This window comes from Panicum virgatum, chromosome 1N (genome assembly GCF_016808335.1).
Source record: "Panicum virgatum strain AP13 chromosome 1N, P.virgatum_v5, whole genome shotgun sequence".
Classification (NCBI taxonomy): Eukaryota; Viridiplantae; Streptophyta; class Magnoliopsida; order Poales; family Poaceae; genus Panicum; species Panicum virgatum.
In genome coordinates, this window is record NC_053145.1 from 1,001,482 (window position 1) to 1,020,397 (window position 18,916).

The 18,916-nt window shown below is 45.0% G+C and overlaps 2 protein-coding genes across 2 annotated transcripts; one reads left to right on the forward strand and one right to left on the reverse strand.

Moving 5' to 3' along the window:
- Nucleotides 1-102: 102 nt before the first annotated feature.
- On the forward strand, nt 103-5,021 carry LOC120654405 (D-aminoacyl-tRNA deacylase). Its single transcript, XM_039931928.1, has 9 exons — nt 103-418; nt 683-866; nt 1,256-1,398; nt 1,469-1,532; nt 2,552-2,604; nt 2,989-3,044; nt 4,058-4,126; nt 4,433-4,618; nt 4,774-5,021. The coding sequence occupies exons 1-9, from the start codon at nt 317-319 to the stop codon at nt 4,859-4,861; spliced, it is 945 nt and encodes a 314-aa protein (XP_039787862.1). The 5' UTR covers nt 103-316; the 3' UTR covers nt 4,862-5,021.
- A 182-nt stretch (nt 5,022-5,203) lies between these two features.
- Nucleotides 5,204-6,620, reverse strand: LOC120654406. The gene is made up of 3 exons (XM_039931929.1): nt 6,152-6,620; nt 5,659-6,004; nt 5,204-5,566 (listed from the first exon to the last, which is right to left on the reverse strand). The coding sequence occupies exons 1-3, from the start codon at nt 6,392-6,394 to the stop codon at nt 5,547-5,549; spliced, it is 609 nt and encodes a 202-aa protein (XP_039787863.1). The 5' UTR covers nt 6,395-6,620; the 3' UTR covers nt 5,204-5,546.
- Nucleotides 6,621-18,916: the final 12,296 nt, after the last annotated feature.

Sequence of the window (18,916 nt, forward strand, 5' to 3'; positions counted from 1 at the left end):
AGAAAGCCCAACAGGCTGAATTCCTCCTCACATTTGCACGTGCGGCCCACCTCAGAGCCCAGGCCCAAGTACACAATGAAAGCCAAGCCACCCGCCGACACCGGCCACCAACCCAGGTGGGTGTCGCCGCCGGCGTGCCCGCAGATTGGGACCCCGTCCGTCCGGTGGGCGGTGGCCACCGCCGCACGCACGCAGCTAGATAAACCAGAAGCGGCAGCTCGCTGTGCCACGAGAATACGAGATCCTCCTCCTGCTAGTCCTGACGGCGGTGAGCGTCTCTCAGTTGGGATAGGTCGCGGAGCAGCCTCGGCGGAAGATGGTGGTGCTGGTGGTGGCCACCACGTCGGACCCGGCGTCCATCGGCCCCGCCGCTGCCTTCCTCGCCATGCCGGGATGGTCCCCCGGCCCGCCCATCGCTGTACTGTAATCAACTCCCCCCTTGGGGCTCCGCTTGGGCCCTTCCCTTCCATCTTTTAAATGGATCGATGGAGTCCGTCCGGTTGTCTTCTACTCCGCATAGCTAGTGGCACAAAACTGAAGTAAACTTTTATCCGCTTTTATATGTTGCGCCACGGAAGGCATCCAACAGGCGTTAGCTGACATTTTGACGCTCTGTAGATGGATAATCTAACGCCTATATATCATGGTTCCCAATTAATTTTTGCCCGAATTTGTTTTGCAGGAGGGGATGCAGAGCTTTACTAATGGGAATGTTCGCTTATTGAAGCATCAACGCAGCATTATTGCAGAGGACGATCTTGACCGGCGATGGCAGGAAGCCACTGGAGAGCCTGTGTCTGAGGTCATATTCCTCAGCAAGCACACTGCAGTCTCCAACCGTCCAGCACTCACAGTGCATCCAATTGGTCCGTTCTTCTTTCATTCGCAAAGTCATTTATCCCAATGGCAAGGTCAAATGCTTGATGTTTTTTGTTGTTTCTTGTTGAACACCAATTGCGTCACAAGGTATCTCATATAAATATATGTGTTACAGTAAATACAAGAGGATAATCAACTTTGTGCGTTATATAGCATACATGCAATTTCATTTTGTTAGGAAACAGCGCAATCCAGTATATTCTGCAATAGCCTTACATGTATTTATTTATTTTATTGTTTACTAGTTATACCGTCATGTTTCTTCAACAACAAGCATAGACACATGTTGGTTTGTTCAATTTTTTTGTTTTATCAACCGTTGATATCCTGATAATGTACATGGGTCCTTACTGGTGTGGTAACTGCACATATAAAGGTGTGCCACATCTTAGGGAGGATGGAACCCTACCCCAAGGAGGGATTCCTGGATGGGCAGCAATACCAAATCCTCGAATTGGTCCTTGGCTCCGGTTGATGCAAAAGATTGCTGCAGAACAAGGTCTTGTTCCAGAGTTTGAGGTAGTTTTCTCTCCGTCAGTGACCCATATCTTTCTGAGTCAACTGATTTTAATTATGACCGCTTCTGAAGATTACGCTTGAGGCTACTCACCATGGACCAGTTACCAGAACGCCCACCATGTTTGTCGAGATAGGTACAAGCTTATGTCCATCCTTACCATTTTTGTTTCTTGCATGCTATCATCGTCCACCCTCTTGAAAGTTCTTTCTACAGTTTCCAGAAAAAAATCTTAAAATTAGCTTAGCAACCTCTTGGACTACACATTAGTTGTGTCCTCTTTGCATTGGAGTTGGAGGTCTACATGTATTGCATAATCCATAGTTACCTGTGCAACATATTCTTTGATTTGTGGCATATCTGAAAGCTGGATCCATACTATACTTGTGGGTGGGTAGTTATCCCTTTTTTGGGTTTTCCATGTTGAGTTTACTTTGCAAGTTAGTGTATACTCCCTCGAGTTAAATTACCTTTTGTTTTAGTTCCATACTCGCAAATCAAGGAGTGAGTTAACACTTTGCTTTCTATTGTAGTTTGCCCTATTGATTGTGTGTCAGTAGCTCTATTGTCATTACCAACACTCAAAAGATAGGGCCATCTATTAGAAAATTCCAGCCTTGGGAACCCAAGATGACATTCTTTTAAAAACCAAAATGTAAACAAAAAAATGACATTTCTATACAGAACACATATTTTTCAAGCTCAACCATTACAATGATCTGTATCCAGTTGTTTTTTTAGTTGTGTCAACATACATTTACATGGTTTACACAAGCTATATGCACTGTGTTTTTTTGTTCTTTTGGGCTGGAAGAATTAGTTGCTGCCTTATGTAATACATACAGATTTAGGTAACATGAATATGGTCACATCCTTGAAAAAATTCCAAATAAGAGGTAGTTACCTTAAGCATTTGAAATTTTGGAAAGAGATAATGCTTATAACATGGACATGATGAACAAGATGCAAGCAACCAGTCTTTCTAGTCAACCTTTTCAAAAGGGTATTGAGTTTATGTGAACTCAACTCAATATAGCTCAGCGCACCAATCCTGCAGCTGAAATAATAGGCATACCAAATATTAGGATCTACACTGCCATCAATGCATGTGGTAAATTGCTAACTTCAATACTCTGGACTGCTATAAATATCCAGGAAGTACGGAAGAATACTGGGGTAGACAAGATGCTGCGCAGGCAATTGCTCTGGTGAGTCCTATCACTCCCTCCCTCTTTATTATGATATACTTCCTTACTTGCAAGAGCAGACAAGAGTGTTTCCTTTTTTTTTTGTGAGATCAAGAGTGTTTCCTTGTTGGGATGTCAAGATCATATAGCATGTAGAGTTTCAAAGCAGATCTTATACAACCAATTTTTTAGATTCAATATGGTTCATTGCCCTCCGTTGACAATCAAACAACACAGATCAAACATTTCGAAGTTTTGAAAAAACGATGGTTTTAATTTGCTATGTGCCCAACTAAATATTGCTCTTACTTGTCTTACCCGTTAGTCGGAATGTTATCTTTTAACTTTTCTCTTGTAAAGCAACCTTTGTTGGAAACAGGCAATTGAGTTTTTCAATACTTGCAGGTTCTATGGAAAGGTCTTGGTCTGGAGGATGGAAATGATGTTGGAAGTTGGCAGGGGTATGTCGATATGCATTTCATTTTACCCCCTTGTTATATATACTATGGCATCGATGGGGATATTGTCAGATTATAATCTATACAAAGTACTATCCCCAGTAAAAAGTAGGATAGAACCTAGGTACTGCACATTGTTGCAAATTAGGAATGCATTAGTGACAAGGCACACAGACAAGGCACCAGAGTGGAGTTGAGTCAGTATCGTTATATACCACTGGGAAATTAAGGTTCTATTGTGTGAAGATGGATTGCAAATTGGAAAGTGTCGTTCCTTTAGCACCATCTATAACTCGTTAACTGATCCCGTTAGGTGAACCAGGGTTCACAAATAGATTCCTCTTCTCTGGTGGAGTAGGCAAAATTTTGGATACTAAGTTTAAAATGAAAAGTGGGAATGCCATTTGCTCCCTATTTGTACATTATAAAATGGAGTACTGAAAAATTTTCAAGCACAATTCCGGACAGTCAATCTTTTATTTCAGGATTATATCAGGGGAGAGCCCTAATGATTTTTTATTAATCATTATAATAAATAAGGATATAGATAATCTATAAGACTGAACATACAAACAGAAAGGTCGAAACAAACAGCAATACGTGAAGACATGACTAGCAGAGTCAGATCCAGTTGTTTGTATGAAGCCATGAATTTCCAGAGCTGGGACAAATGACTGTTTAATTTCAGTCCCATTGTGAACACCCTGTTATGGTCACCATCCAGGCTATGGCTATTTTGCTTAACCCAATATCTAGATTTCTTTATGTACCGCTGTTGATAACATACATTTTATTTATCATTTGCTTTCTTAGATATGTTGTCTCTTAGATATGTGCCCATCCGTCATCTTTACATCTGATGGTATTTTCCAAATATGAGCTCTTTTTTTTGTGATGGCATCCACATCCACCTAATTTGACCTTTCTTTTTCTTCTAAGCATATATTTATTACCCTCTCACTCCCCTTTTTTCTTTGTTTATTTAAGCACATGAAAACCCATTTCTTGTTATGCAGGAATGGTGAAAAGGTTCTACTAGGTATAGGAGGCGGTCACTATGCTCCTCGTCACATGGATATTGTCATGTAAGCACTGCGGTGAAGTTATTCTTGAAGGCAATTTCTAATTATATGCTGTCTCCCCTGTAGATCTTCCCTGGTAAAAAGAACATCATACTTTGCCTTATTCAAGTGAGGGGACAATATAATGCTAGTGTCAATGAAAAATTATTTTGATCTTAAACTGTTTGTGTATCATGTGATATTAGTTAAGTGTAGAAAACCTGTGTTCTATCTTTATTTTTTAGATTTTTTATTTAAGGACAGAATGAGTATTTTAATGTACTTCAGGAATACCTATATTCTAACAGTGGCATTCTCAAAATGTTTCAGCAAAGATGGTGTATGGGTGGGTCATTTACTCTCTGGTTACTCATTGCCGATGGACACACCATCCCAAGTAAATGGAAAGACTTGTGGAGAGGTTGCTGGAATGTGGAAGCACTCCATCAAAGTTTCCTATGAAGCCACAAAGGCAGCATTTCCTGGCGGTGAAGTTATCGCACATCTTGATCACAAGTAAGTGTCTTAACCTGTTAACCAGTTTGGTGCATCTAATCTATTGAAGATGCTACTTCATTGCGTTCGTCTGTTTATTACTATTATTACAATAGGAAGCAAGCTCAACCCATTTAAGTTTGACATTGTTAATCTTTTGGCGTTTGCTTTGGTAGGAGCTTCAAGGGCTGGCAGAAGAATGCTGTCACAAGCTACTTGCAAGAGGAGAACATTAGGATAGGAAAGCCTAGTGATTTCTTCTGATATGCTGGAACAGTGCTGTACACGTACTTTTTTGGCTCGTATCATGTCGGTTTGGGAGTGCTTTTGCGCTCAACTCACCTCTCCACACAAACCGAGTACATATGGAACAGCAGGCTTTAAAGAATACAATTTTCAAGATTCCAAGTGCTTGATTCCAACGCATGCATGCACTGAACTTTCAGCTCTTGTTTTGTTATTTGCGATTCTCTCTCTGGTCAGTAGCAGAGCAGCTACGTTCTGCCTGGGGAAGTGGAAGAGTTGGCAAATAGGGCAAGACTGACCAAGTGCCAGTGCTGCTAGCATCTTTTTATCTGTGCATGGTGGCGATGACAACTTTGTATTACTCCATATCTTGACTTCGGAAGATGCTTAAGTTGGGCTATGCAACCGAGTGTCATGTCATTAGCTAAATAGTCCAGGTGGCAGTACACAGTTGACAGAACCACATACTGACATACATATATATATATACCACATAATTTCCTCAAAAATAATGAGGCTTCGCAACATGTGGGCCTGCCTGTTGTCAAGAAATCGCAGGTCTGTTACGGCCCATGTTGGTGGCCCACTTAGCCCGCGGGCCAATGCACGTCTATGAATCTTCTTGCCAATAATCTTCTGGAATTCCTAATTTTCTTGCTTGTGCCCCGATCGATCCTTGTTGAGGAGCGTCTCCCTCCCATGGCTAGAGCTCCAACACGACAACTGAACAATTTGTTGAAACAATGCACATCGTCAACAAAGGTTTCTCTGAAGATCAATTGTTTTTTTCTTTTTCTTTTTGATGAAGAACTTACAGTCTGAATCCGTGGTGACCCAGTGAGCCATCCTCACGTCATCGTCCTCCGACCAGGAGCTGCCACCTGACAGACGCAGCACGCTGGTCGCCGGCTGCTGATCCTCCGTCGCTTCGGCTCGCTGTGCAGATACGAACGCCGGCCACAGCAGCGGCGAGACGTTGGCAGGGGACAAGCAGCTGGCAGACGCTGAGCAGCAGCTCTCTGCGGCGGCGTCCCAGCTGAAGCTGCTCTGGCTGGAGATGGACGACGACGACGAGCTCAGCATGCCGCCGTCTCCGTCTTCCTGCAGATCTGCTACCTGCTGATGGTTCGTGCTCCTCCTCTGGATCCGGCCGACGGCTCTCTGATAAAAAAGATCCGAAAGGGCAGGATTAAAATCGTATTAGCAGACATGTAGCAATTTGCAAGCACTAAGCACGAACGATGATTCAGACAGTTGAGGTAAGGCGTCAACTAATCCTCTCTCGAGTGTCTAGCAATGAGTGGGTACCTTCCATTTCTTGGCTGTGGCGACGGTGGAGCGGTGGAGCTTGGAGCGAGCAGACTGCGCGGCGGCGGCCCGGCTGAGGAGCTCCCGCATCCTGGCTACGATGGCCTTCCTGCGCTCGGCCAGCCTCGTCATCTCCGGCGAGCCTGCCCCCTCCCCCTCCGGCTCCGGCTCCTCCTCGATGACGGGAAGGACTCTGCAGCCTGGCTGGTCAACAACAGCAGCAGGACCACTTCCATGCCCCATACTGAATCAAAAGCAAAGCTCGAAGCTATTCTGCTGTTGGCTGTTCTTGTGCTCGACGACCAGGAGTCCAGGACACGTCGTCAGTCCGCAGTGCTGGCTATATATAGTTATATACCCATGGCTCGTACCAACCGATGGATGTGCAGCCTATGATGCCGTCCAGCTTGGAGGGATCTAGCAAGAACAGCCGATGCAGGAACTGAACTTAGTCTCTGCTAATCTCGTCTACCTGCCCTGCCACCGCATCAAGGTCGACCGGTCGCCGATCATTTGAGCCCATGTTCTTGATCTCCCTGCAGAGAATCTTGAGGAGTTGTTTAATCCGTCACTAACTCGGGTCTCGAGGGTCAGGGGCAGAACACGTAAGCTACCGATCGGTGACTGCAGATCTGGTTTGTCTCCTTCATTAGCTGAGACTGCTGCGGTTCAGAGGAGGAATCAAGGTAAGGAGGCTAGCTGGATCGGTTAACTGCAGTTGTTGTCGTTAGTGGCACACTTGGATTAGATTGGAGGTGCAGGTAGTAGCCTTGCATTAATGCAATGGATGCAATGCAATCAACGTACTACTAATCCATCGTATCTATAGCTATAGCAGGACACAGACTGACTAATGCTCGAGAACAAACAACAAGCCGAGATGCTCTGTGTGACTGACAGCAGGCCACAATAGAACCATCTCAGTGCGGACTTTTTTCTTTTTTATATTTAAAAAAAATCAAAATTTCAAAAATATATGTCTGTTTTGAAATATTTCAAAAATACCCCCCTGTCGCCCTATGGGGGGGCGACAGGGGTCCTGCTGCCCAAGCCATAGGCGACAGAACCCTAATGTAATTTTTTTTGGAATTTGCAAAGAGATCCCTGGCCTGGGGGAGGGGGCCTGCCGCCCACCCAAGGGGCGACAGGGTTCTCCCACCCCATATAAGCTCTGGCCGTCATTTCCTTCTCATTTGAGCCTAAAAATTCAGAAAAAAGAGAGGGGCGAGGAGAAGAAAAGCGGCGAAGTTCTGCCGAATTCCGCACTTGTGATCTACCAGTAACTTCCGTATGAATCCGTTGATATTGTATAATAATTTAATTTAATTAGCGAATTAACTGAATTAGATTTGGTGCTTTAGAACACTCGTTTAGTATTACAATTTGAGTACTATTACAGACTTGTTTTTAAATTAATTATGAATTAGAATAGAATTATGACAATATCTTATTGATATTGTAGCATAAGACAATAGAATTATGACAGTACCTATATTTTCACGCATCGATTTGGTATACGATATGTGCATTATTGAAATCATTGTTCGTCATTTGGCGCACCACACTATAGCGCCAATGTCTTTGTCAGGATCAACCTACATTCCGTGGAGCAAGTGTGAAGCCACCGTACCTGAAGGAATTGATGTGCCAATATGCTTTTGCGGTTCGTTATGCAAGTTCATGCAATCTGAGGTTTTAGGAGATGACTACGACAAGAGGTTCTTTATGTGTGAGAACTACGAATATGATCCACCTAAGCAATACGGCAAAGACTGGGCCAAGGTAGCAGGACAACATGCGCTATTTTTCTTTGTGGCCTAACATTGAGTTATGATTCTAACTTTTGTTGGACAAAGTCTCCTCCGCCTCTTTGTGATTTTATGCAGTGGTTCGACACCGTGCAGTCGCAGCAGGCAAAGGACTTTGTGGAACAACAAGCAAGGTGGGCTGCAGAACGTTGGCGCCGAATGAAGCACGAGGAACAACAAGAGGAGAAGCGCAAGAAAGAGCAAGAAGAGATCCGCAAGAGGATGGAGGAGGTGGATCGTAAGGCGGCGGCGGAACGTGAAGCTGACAGGGAGAGAAAGCGAGAGAGGGCACGCCGTGCGAAGGAAGCCGGACCTGAAACAATTAGGAAGGGCAAATATCCTCGGTGCACTCAGTAGAGTAGTACAATGTAATCCCGGTATTTTACATTCCATAAGGCATGGTAGGTTTAGATGCAACAAGAAATTACCTTGTCGCGTGCACATGCCACTGCAATTAGTTGTTTATGTTTTCAGTTGAGAGCTTAACTCTATGTGTTGTAATTTTTACCATTAATTTGCAGTTGTAGCCGGGAATCTATGAAATCTTTGAACTTGTCCTTAATATTTTCGGAGCTTTTCATGTCACTAAAATACTAAAAAGCACACATTTAATTAATATAATGAGAAGAAATAAGAACTAAGAAATGCATTACATAATGTGAACCATCAAATTTACATCATAATACAACGGTAATGAAACACACGTCACACATGCAGTGGCATGGCAGAACCCGTTGCAAAATACGGTAAACAGATTCTGGACTAACCTAACATGCCTTAGGTAATTAAAAAAACACAACAAACACAACGATGCAGCATGTCACTAGCACTAGGATAGTCCTAGTAGCCGTACCCCCACGTAGCAAACTGCGTTTGAGCCTTCTCCGCAGTATCCACCCATTGCAGGTGGTGCAGGAGGTGGTGCCGGAGGCGCAGGACCCTTCTTCTTGTGACAAGGACAGTTGCAGTAAGGAATAGTGCATGGTTCATCCTGTGAACCGGCAGCATTGCTGGTATCATCATCTTCATCGTCTTTGTTACCCTCGCTCACTTCCTCATAATGGTTCACCTTGCATTCCAGATCAAAGATCTTTATCTGGAGGTACTCGATGAACTCCTGAACAGAATCAATTGGTGCAGGATCGACCCACGTAGTAAAACCACAGTTTTCTGGAGCATCGGAAGACTGCAAAACAAATTTCATATAAGGTGTCTCATTGAAGATAAAGAAATGAAACAACCGAGTATTACCCATGCGTCTGGACATTTAAAGAAACGCCGACCGCTATCCATCCCGTCGGTGCACATCTGCACTAAGCAGTCCTCACCATGTCTGTATTTTGGCCACGGTTCTCTACGGTTATCGTATTGTCGAAGAGGAGTTTCATTGATAAATTCACTCTTGTGCTGTGGCGGAAACTCAAACACTGGTTCTGAAAAAGAATCAGGTCCAAGAGGCCCCTCCCATATTATGGGGTCTCCCTTTCTCCCCCCTTTTCCTTTCCCAAAACCATAGTAATTCTTTCTGCTAGACCCACCTCCAGACATTGGGTATACAATGAGTTTTGGTGTTTGAGTGCTGCTGGGAGTTCACAAACTTCGGAGTATTTATAGGCGCACAAAAGTCTGATACCCGGATAGCCTACATGACAACACAGTGAAGAGGCTAGCTGACCTAACACTGAAAATGCTAGATTCGATTCTCGAAATGACTACTCGATGCCTCTCTGTGCATGTAGAGCATCTAAGTGCATGCAGACTCACAGCACTGTATTGCTGCCGCTCGGTCGATCGTGCCTAGATGCCGCCTTCCCCACTACACGCCACAGACTTTCGCTGTAGAATGACAGGTCCGTCGTCCTCGCCAGAGAGACTGCTTTGAAGGTGAGCTGGTGTGATTGCTGTGTTGTCACATGTTTTTGAAATGGTGGAAGGGCACTGCTATTGGGTTGTCGTCTTTTGTCACGTATGTCTGGGAAAACAATGCGACATTTGGGAAACTCGTGGTCGCCGTGCTGAGAAGTGGCAACCTGTGATCTCGTACTCGCAGCTAGATACACTATAGTCCCTATTTTGAGCTATTCGAGCGTGTCACGAAGTTTACACTGTATGCGGTAATCGTCATCATCGTCGGCGGGATCTCGGCCGCTAACTCCTACCGCACCTAACTTGTCCTTCATTAAATCACGGAAAAAATTCACAAGAACTTGCCTTATTTCACGAGCATTATGGAACCCACAAACATAACAAGTTCACATCAATAGTATCTATAGAAACAAATGACAAGTAAACTACCACAATCATAAACATCGGATACAAATAAGCGGTCTACAGCTATCTCATTACAAATAAATATCAGAGATACAAACATCGGATATATCTAACCACCCCTAGGGCGTTGGACCCTCTTAGCCCTCTGCTGGGCACGAACATGGCCCTCGGAGTAGGTGTGACGATCCGGAGACCTCACCTGTCTCTCAGGACGCAAAAGGGACTGCGGTGTCTGCTGCTGAGAGATCCCAAGTGGTGCTCCTCCTAGCTGTGAATACCCCAAGACATCGGGGTGACCGTGTGCGCCAGGTGAGTCTGGAGTCAGGCTGTTAGGTTCGATACAAACTACACGCACGATATTTATACATTACAGATATGTTCCATACAAACTGGATGCACGATTACTACATATTACAGATATGTTCGATACAATTGTGGATCACGACACCGAATGCCTTCCACGAGCAATTCTCGCCGATGGTCGTCTGAACGTAGGAGGTGCTCCATCTCTGGGATTTCCGGAAGGACCGACGTCAGCAGCATCGTGAAGTGCATTCTTATGACACTTCTTGTAGTTGTGACCCAATGCTCCACATTGGCTGCAACGCTTTTGTGCCTTGCTTGCTTCGGACTCGTCCATACCATTCCGAATACGACGTGTCTGACGGCGGCTTTTACCTTTCTTAGTGGCTGGATCAGAAATAAACATCTTATTCTCATTATCCTGAATGAAAGGCCCCACTATTCCAATCCCGTATACCTCATGTCCCCAAGTGGATACAGCTGCTTCCTTGCTGAAGTAAGGTGAAACAAATATTCCTGGCTGTAACCCAGACTCTGCACATGCCGCAATGAGATGCGAGCATGGCAAATGCAATAACTTAGACTTCATGCAGGAGCAGAAGGCTTTGCCATCTACTGTAATCAAACTCTCATGTACCACCCTATCTCTACGGATACCATGACCGGTTCTATCCTTGCATAGAACCTCAAATCTATGCTCCATTGTACCTGTCGATATGACGCGATGCAGTTTGGACTTTTCAATATTCTCTTGCATATATTGTCACTCTTGTGCAAAACTGAATTTAGGGGTTGCTGATATTTATGCTTGCAACCATGTAATGCTCTCTGAAATACTTCATGCACCCATACATGATGAACTCAACAATTCCCACAAGAGAAAAAGCACGACAAGAACGCATAACCATATTGAAACACTCTGCATGGTTCGTTGTCTGAATACCATACCGTATTCCATTGGTATCATAAAAGAATGACCATTTCTCCTTAGGTGCACCTCGAATCCAGTGTAAAAATGGCTTCTCAATTGAATCCCTAGACTCTGCAGCCTGACTCGTGCTTGTTCCTGATGCCCTTACCTTCACTAGCTCTGCAGTCAACTGATCAAGCATCTGCCATAATGCATTGAATTTTCTCTGTTGATTTTGGGTACACAACCTCTTAAACATGTTCTTAAGATCCTTGTTCTTGAAGTGGTCATAGAAGTTTGCACCCATATGCCTAATGCACCACCTGTTTTGGACATCGGGCCACAATGGAGGCGTTGTCGCAGTTCCACGTTGTAATTTCAGTATTGATTGCAGCAGACCTGCATGCCTATCACTAATAAGGCACACATCTGGACGTGCAGCAACAACATGAACCTTCACTCGTTCAAGGAACCAATACCAACTGTCTAAGTTCTCATTCTCAACAAATGCAAATGCGAGCAGAACTATTTGGTTGTTGCAATCTACCCCAATTGCGGTGAGTATCTGACCTTTATACCTTCCAGTCAGAAATGTGCCATCAATGCAGATCACCGGAAGACAACACTGAAATGCTCTAACACAAGCACCTATGTAAAAGAAGGCTCGTTGCAGAATGCTTTGCCCCCTAATCACGGCTTGTACGAGGTATGTGTCATAAAAGCTTCCAGGATTTCTAGCAGCAACCTGGGATAACATACGAGGTAGGTTATCATATGATGCATCGTATGTGCCGAACCGCATCTCGAACACCCTTTGTTTAGCCCGCCATGATTTCAAATAACTAATGGTGTACTGGTAAGTCTGGTCAATGTGTCGAACAATCATTTTTGGCTCATAATTTAGGTTGTCCATAATCAATCCATATATTTGCTTTGCAACAAAGTCGCATGATATATTGCGATGCGAGGGAAGAACTTCTGACAACAAACAAGTGTGCTCTGTCACAATAGAATATTTTCAGTTCGACTTCCATTTTCCCTTGAATGCATGTACTCGCCATAGACCTCCATCATTCACACACTTCACCTCATATTCTTTACTGCCAGACTTTACGACTCTAAATTCTCATTTCAATGATATTGCCCATAGTCTCACATCATCCTTTACGGCTTCAATGTTTGGATATGTTGCACCTTGCACTACCTCATTGCCTCTGTACTCCCACTCCTGATTTCGTACGTCTTCTGCGACATGACTGTCAAAACCTTGCTCCTTCCACTCTTTTGGCAATGAGTACTGCTCGTCATCAGATGAGCCCTCATATTCTTCCATCTCTATTGCGGTTTGGTCTTCTGCCTCCATCTCGTCCACAATGCTATGTATCCTCTCTCCCTCATCAGCAAGGCCCTGTGGTCCCATGTTTTGGTTCTCTATCCCTTCTGACTCATCTTGCTCAACATAGTTGGTCTCTCTTCGAATACTCGGAGTTGCTTGATCTGCACCATGTTGGATTTCATTTTGTGTCTTCTCCCGGATTTGAACAAGAATGGCCAGAGGCCACCCACACTCTAGAGCTGCTTGCATGTACTTCTGCCAGTCATCAGTGCTGTGTATCATCATCAATTCCCATAAATCACTTTCTACCTCCCAATTAACAAGAGACTGGACGGTCATCACATGTGTCAACGGATCAACACGGAACTCACGCCGCAACCACTTACATATGGAATCAAAACTCCTTTCCAGAGGTTTATCTATGGCGCTAGATGTGCACTTAAAGGCAGAAAAGTCTACTCCATTTAGCCCATACAAAACATTGTAGCCACCATAAAATACTTGAAACTGCATCTTGCTCGACATATCTGTATATCATAGAATACTTATCGAGTTATACTCTTTACTTCACTAACTTATTCAATAATCCGTAAAAACTAAGTATGGAATTCAACTACAACATATAAGTATTCATAACTATGTGATGACACTCAAATTCTATACTGCATATGCGAAATTCTATTATAAATCGTAATTAATTTATAAACACGTCTCTAATAGTACTGTAATTGTAATAATAAATGTGTAGTACTAATTTTCTAAACTAATTTACTACTACGTAACTAAAGTATCATTAAACTCCTACTTAAATGGTTCTACTATAGCACTAATTAAATTAAATTACTCTACAATACAAATGCAAAAATACATAAACTAAATGTATTAACCTGCAGATCACAAGTACGGAATCCGGCAGGGCTTCGCCGTTTCTCTTCTCCTCACCCCTATCTTTTTTCTGGATTTTTGGTGGAATTTTTGGGCGCAAATGAGGAGGGAATGGGGGTAGAATGGTTATATAGGAGGGCAAGACCCGGTCGCCCGAGGGGGGGGACGACAGGCCCCCCTGTCGCGCCTGTGGACGTGGCCCACCGGTCGCCCGAGGGGGGCGACAGGCCCCCCTTGTCGCCCGTTGGGGGGCCTGCGCACGCGCCCCCGGCCAGGGACCTCGTTGCAAATTTGAAGAAAAAAATTACATTTAGGTCCTGTCGCCCCCCATAGGGCGACCGGGGTATATTTTTAAAATTTTTCAAAATAGACATATAATTTTGAAATTTTGATTTTTTTTAATATAAAAAAGAAAAAAGCGCTCTCAGTGCTTTATATGGGCCCATGACGACAAACCCAGAGCCCATTCAAATAGAAATGCCTTCGGCCCAAGAGAAAAAGGCCATGTTTGGCAAACAAGCCTCAAAAGGCCCGCTGCTGCTAAGAACGATGAAAACCAGGCCAATTCGATCAGATGGCTTCAGTTTCGTTTGTTCCCCTCCACAAAAAAAAAGTTTCGTTTGTTTGAATGAATATTATTATTATAATATTTTTTCTAAGAGCAATGCAACTTTGTAGATCGTGGGCCCTCGTACGGCTTATGTACTAAAGCCAAGATAAATTTGATTAGCGATGCGATTATTTGCCTGGATGCGCAAGTCAAACACCTACTCATCAAATATAACATTATATATGAGCAAGCATTGTGTCATCCTTGTAGTTTGACTCTCTTAATCATAGCTTATCATCGTGGAAAGGTACGCATAAACAGGGTCGGCAGACCAGATAAGTTCTAAGGGCCAACCACACTTCTTTAGATTAATTAGCTTCTTTTTTTTAGCTTAGATTAGCTTATTCAATGGACAAATAAACTACTGTCTTTTTTCTTTATGAGGGACCGAAACCGGCGACCAGAGGGGGGTGAATGGGAGCCGATCAAAATTTCTTCGAAATTCGAATCGTCGGGCTATGTCCGAAAATTACCCAAGCCCTCAAGCGTTCTGAACAAAGTTAGGAGTAGCTATTGAAAAGCTAAACCAACACAAAAGGTCTTGAACGTGCGAGCGTAACCATGAAGCAAATCGGAAGCGAATCGAGAGAAACCGCAGAGCTGATCTGCCAGGACCGGTCTGACCGGTGTACTGGACCGGTCTGACCGGTCGCGGCTGTTCAAAAACTAGCAGACCGGTCTGAACGGTCTCGCCCACCGGTCTGACCGGTGTCGTCCAGAAAACCCGCAAACAAACCTTCAAACCAGGAATCTCGAGCAAACGAAGTCCAAATCCAACCAAACTTGGAGGAAAGCTTCGTAACTACCCCGTAAACATATCTCCAAAAGATCTCACCCAAAAGATTTACGGATCGAGAGAAATCGAGGAAAGATTAAAGAGAATTGGGGTTTTCTCAAGAACACAAAATCGCCAATTCGTGAGAACCCATGATTCCAGGGGGTTTAGCACTAGGCTATATGCATAGGAATCGTTCCAAAGAGTTCATCAAACCACGAAATCAAGGGTTGGTCTCCTCCAAACAAGAAACACACCAAAAGAGGAGAATTGAACCCAAAACGCAAGAGAGAAGGGGAGGACGAGATGCTCAGCACACACAAGTGAATCTGAAACAAATTTCATCCATTAATTCTCAGAGGAATTCACCTATACAACAACTAGAGTCATCCGCCCATCATCCACCCACTAGATTGAAGAGAATAGCTATAATCTAAACCCCCTTTGCGTTGGAGACCTTGGCCCTAACCTGAGCAGGGGGAAGGGGGAAGGAAAAACTGAAAAGGACTCAAGAGACTCAAAGCCCTCCACCTAGAGAAGGGGGGCTTTTATACCTGGCTGCTGCGGCCAGACCGGTCAGACCGGTCGGGTCTGTAGCAGCCTGCTGTACAGACTCGATCGACGGCGGAGCCCCTTTCTTCGTCTCGAAGTCTTTGATGCGATGACGCAACGTCGACGAAGTACCAGTCCGCGGTTTTGGAGGGTCCGCGAAACTTGGGTAGATGGCCGGTTTTGAGAAAACCGTCAAAACTCCACGTGCGGGAAGATTCCTGCCTCCACGCCGTGGCCCTAGACGCCGTTCCCGCCTCGGCCTTCTGACGGCCCTAGACGCCGCCCGACGCCCGTTACCTCCTCGCCCGCAGCGAGGCCCTAGATGCCGTCGACGCCCGTCGCCTCCGTCAGTCCCGAGACCGACGCCCGTGCCTCCACGACTTGGCGTCTTCAACCGCCGTCCGCCTCCTTGGTTTTGTGGCGCAAACCAAGAAACCCGCCTTCCGTCGCCGCTTGCGCCCTCGATCCAGGAATGGACACCACAGCTGCCGCCCGGCCTGAGCTCCGGTCCTGGCTGCCCTTCACCGCCATCCACCGCACGGTCCATCGGCCACAGCACCTCCACGGCAGCTCTCCGTCGACACATGACGCCCGTGTACCTGCAATCCAAAGACTAAGCGACGATCACACCGCACGGTTGACAATTCACTCATCACAGGCAGGATAGAGTACTCTCATTCCTCAATCTTCCCTTGATGAGTGCATTGTCAACACACCACCTAAAACCAGAGAAGTGATAAAATAGAGAAGCAAAAAGTGAAGAACTCAAGCAAGTGACAAAAAGCTCAGAGAGTCAAGAATAGTCACTTACTTAAGCACAGATCGATTCCCTAAGACAAGGGCAACGGCTCGACGCAATCGATCAAAAGCCAAAACATGACTCCTCAAAGACAGAGGTAACGCTCGACGCAGTCATGGAAGAAGCAGAGGGAAAACGAGGAAACCAGGAGCCAAAACCAAAGCAGAAACTCCCCAATAAAAGTTTTTCCCTCTCACAAGTGCAACTCTCCCAAAATGATGCACTCTCAAAACCATGTGCACAACAAGTTTTTCAAAAATCAAACAAGTCTCCCCCTTGTTCGATCACTTTTCTCAAAATTCTCCACCTAAATCCACGTATATCTGAACTAAAAGAAAATCAGTGCCAGATCGCATGAGGAACAAAGTTTTATCCACACATCCCATTTTAAAACCCTGAGCCAGCAAAAATATTTTCAATCTATCATACCACGCTCTAGGGGCCTGTTTCAAACCGTAAAGTGCTTTTTGAAGTTTATAAACCCGGTTTGGAAACTTGGGATTTTCGAAACCAGGGGGTTGCTTCACATAAACCTCTTCTTCGATAAAACTATTCAAGAAGGCAGATTTAACATCCATTTGGAAAACTTTAAAACCCTTGGAAGCAGCAAATGCAAGAAAGATTCGAATAGCTTCCAAACGAGCAATAGGGGCAAAAGTCTCCTCAAAATCAATACCCTCTTTTTGGCAAAACCCCTGGGCAACAAGACGAGCTTTGTTTCGAACAACCAACCCATCCTCACCCTGCTTGTTTTTGAAAACTCACTTCGTTCCGATGGGATTACAAGCAGGTGGATGCTCGACTAAAACCCAAACTTGGTTTCTTTCAAAATTTTCAAGTTCCTCATGCATAGCATTGACCCAATTAGAATCAGAAAGAGCGTGTCCAATATCTTTGGGCTCAAAAGAGGCAACAAACGCTGAATGAGCAAAGCCAGCGATACTTGTTACATTGGACCTAGTGACTCGCTCGTTGAGATCACCTAGCATCTGTTGAGGTGGATGACGACTCTGAATGTGTCGAGGTGCTTCCCATGTCGAAGTCACCTCCTCCTCAACCAAAGCTGGTGTCTCCTCAGGTGCAGCTGGTGAAGCCTGAGTCACCTCCTCGATCGGCCCCCGGGAAGTAGACGTAGTCGGGTCGGGGCCGTCGTCATCGTCCGAGCTCGTGGCAGAGATAGCAAGGTCCACATCACGCGTGGTAGCCTCAGCGTCGCCCTCTGCAGCTTCTTCCTCCTCATCTTCAAAGATGGAGGTGCCGAGCTCATCATCTCCTGCAACTTCAAAGACAGAAGAATTGCACGGTGCAGTCTCGTCGAAAGTGACCTCACAAGTCTCTCTAACGATGTTAGTATCAATAATCAGCACACGGTAGGTTCTAGAGTGAGAAGCATAACCGAGAAAAATACCGTCAGACGAGCGAGACTCAAACTTATCAAGATTTCCATCTTTCAGCACAAAACACCGGCAATCGAAAACTCTGAGATGGTCAACACGGGGCTGGCGTCCAAACCGCAACTCATAAGAAGTCCTGTGCATGAAAGCACGCAAGAAAATACGGTTGGACACGTAACAAGCGGTGTTAACCGCCTCAGCCCAGTATTTGCGAGGAGTCCTATGCTCATCAAGCATCGTCCTCGCCATCTCAACCAGCGTCCGATTCTTCTGCTCTACAACTCCATTCTGTTGTGGAGTGTAGGGATAAGAATACTGGTGTTCGAGCCCTTGATCACTGCAAAAAGAGTGAAAACGAGCGTTTTTGAATTATGTGCCATTGTCACTGCGGATCGCTCTCATGGCCCGGGGTAACTCGTTTTTCAACCTCAAGATCAAGTCTCGAACAAACTCGAAAGCCTCATCCTTGGTTCTCATGAAAAAGACCCAAAAATAGCGAGAAAAGTCATCCACAATCACAAGAACGTACCAGTTCCCACCAACAGACATCACCTGAGAAGGACCGACAGTGTCCATGTGTAGCAACTCTATAGGGTGAGAGGTCATCACCTGATAAACAGGCGGATGTGAAGTGGCAATCATCTTCCCGTGACGACACGGATGGCAAATAAGGTCCTTTTCAAACTTCAATTTGGGCAATCCTCGGATCAGGCCAAGTGAGCTCAGTCTCGACAACAAGTCAAAGCTCAAATGTCCAAGTCTCCTATGCCACTTCCACAGATCAGAAGAAGGACCAGCCAACAAGCAACGAGAGAGGCCAAGAGGAGTTCCAGAGAAGTCAACCAAGAAAACCTGATCGCGAGGTGTAATCCGGCAAACCAAATCTCCGCTGGAATCCAGAACACGCGAACAACCCTCCTTGAAGCGAACCTCAAACCCCTCATCAAGAAGTTGCGAAACAAAGAGCAAATTAAAGCCAAGATTTGAAACCAAGGCAACTTCTCTCAGGGTAAATCGATCAGAAACTCGAACTGCGCCAAGTCCATGTACCTTTGCTCTTTCATTATCCCCGAACACAATGTACTCCTTTGAGCGCATCGGGGTGAGGCTGGAGAACCATTT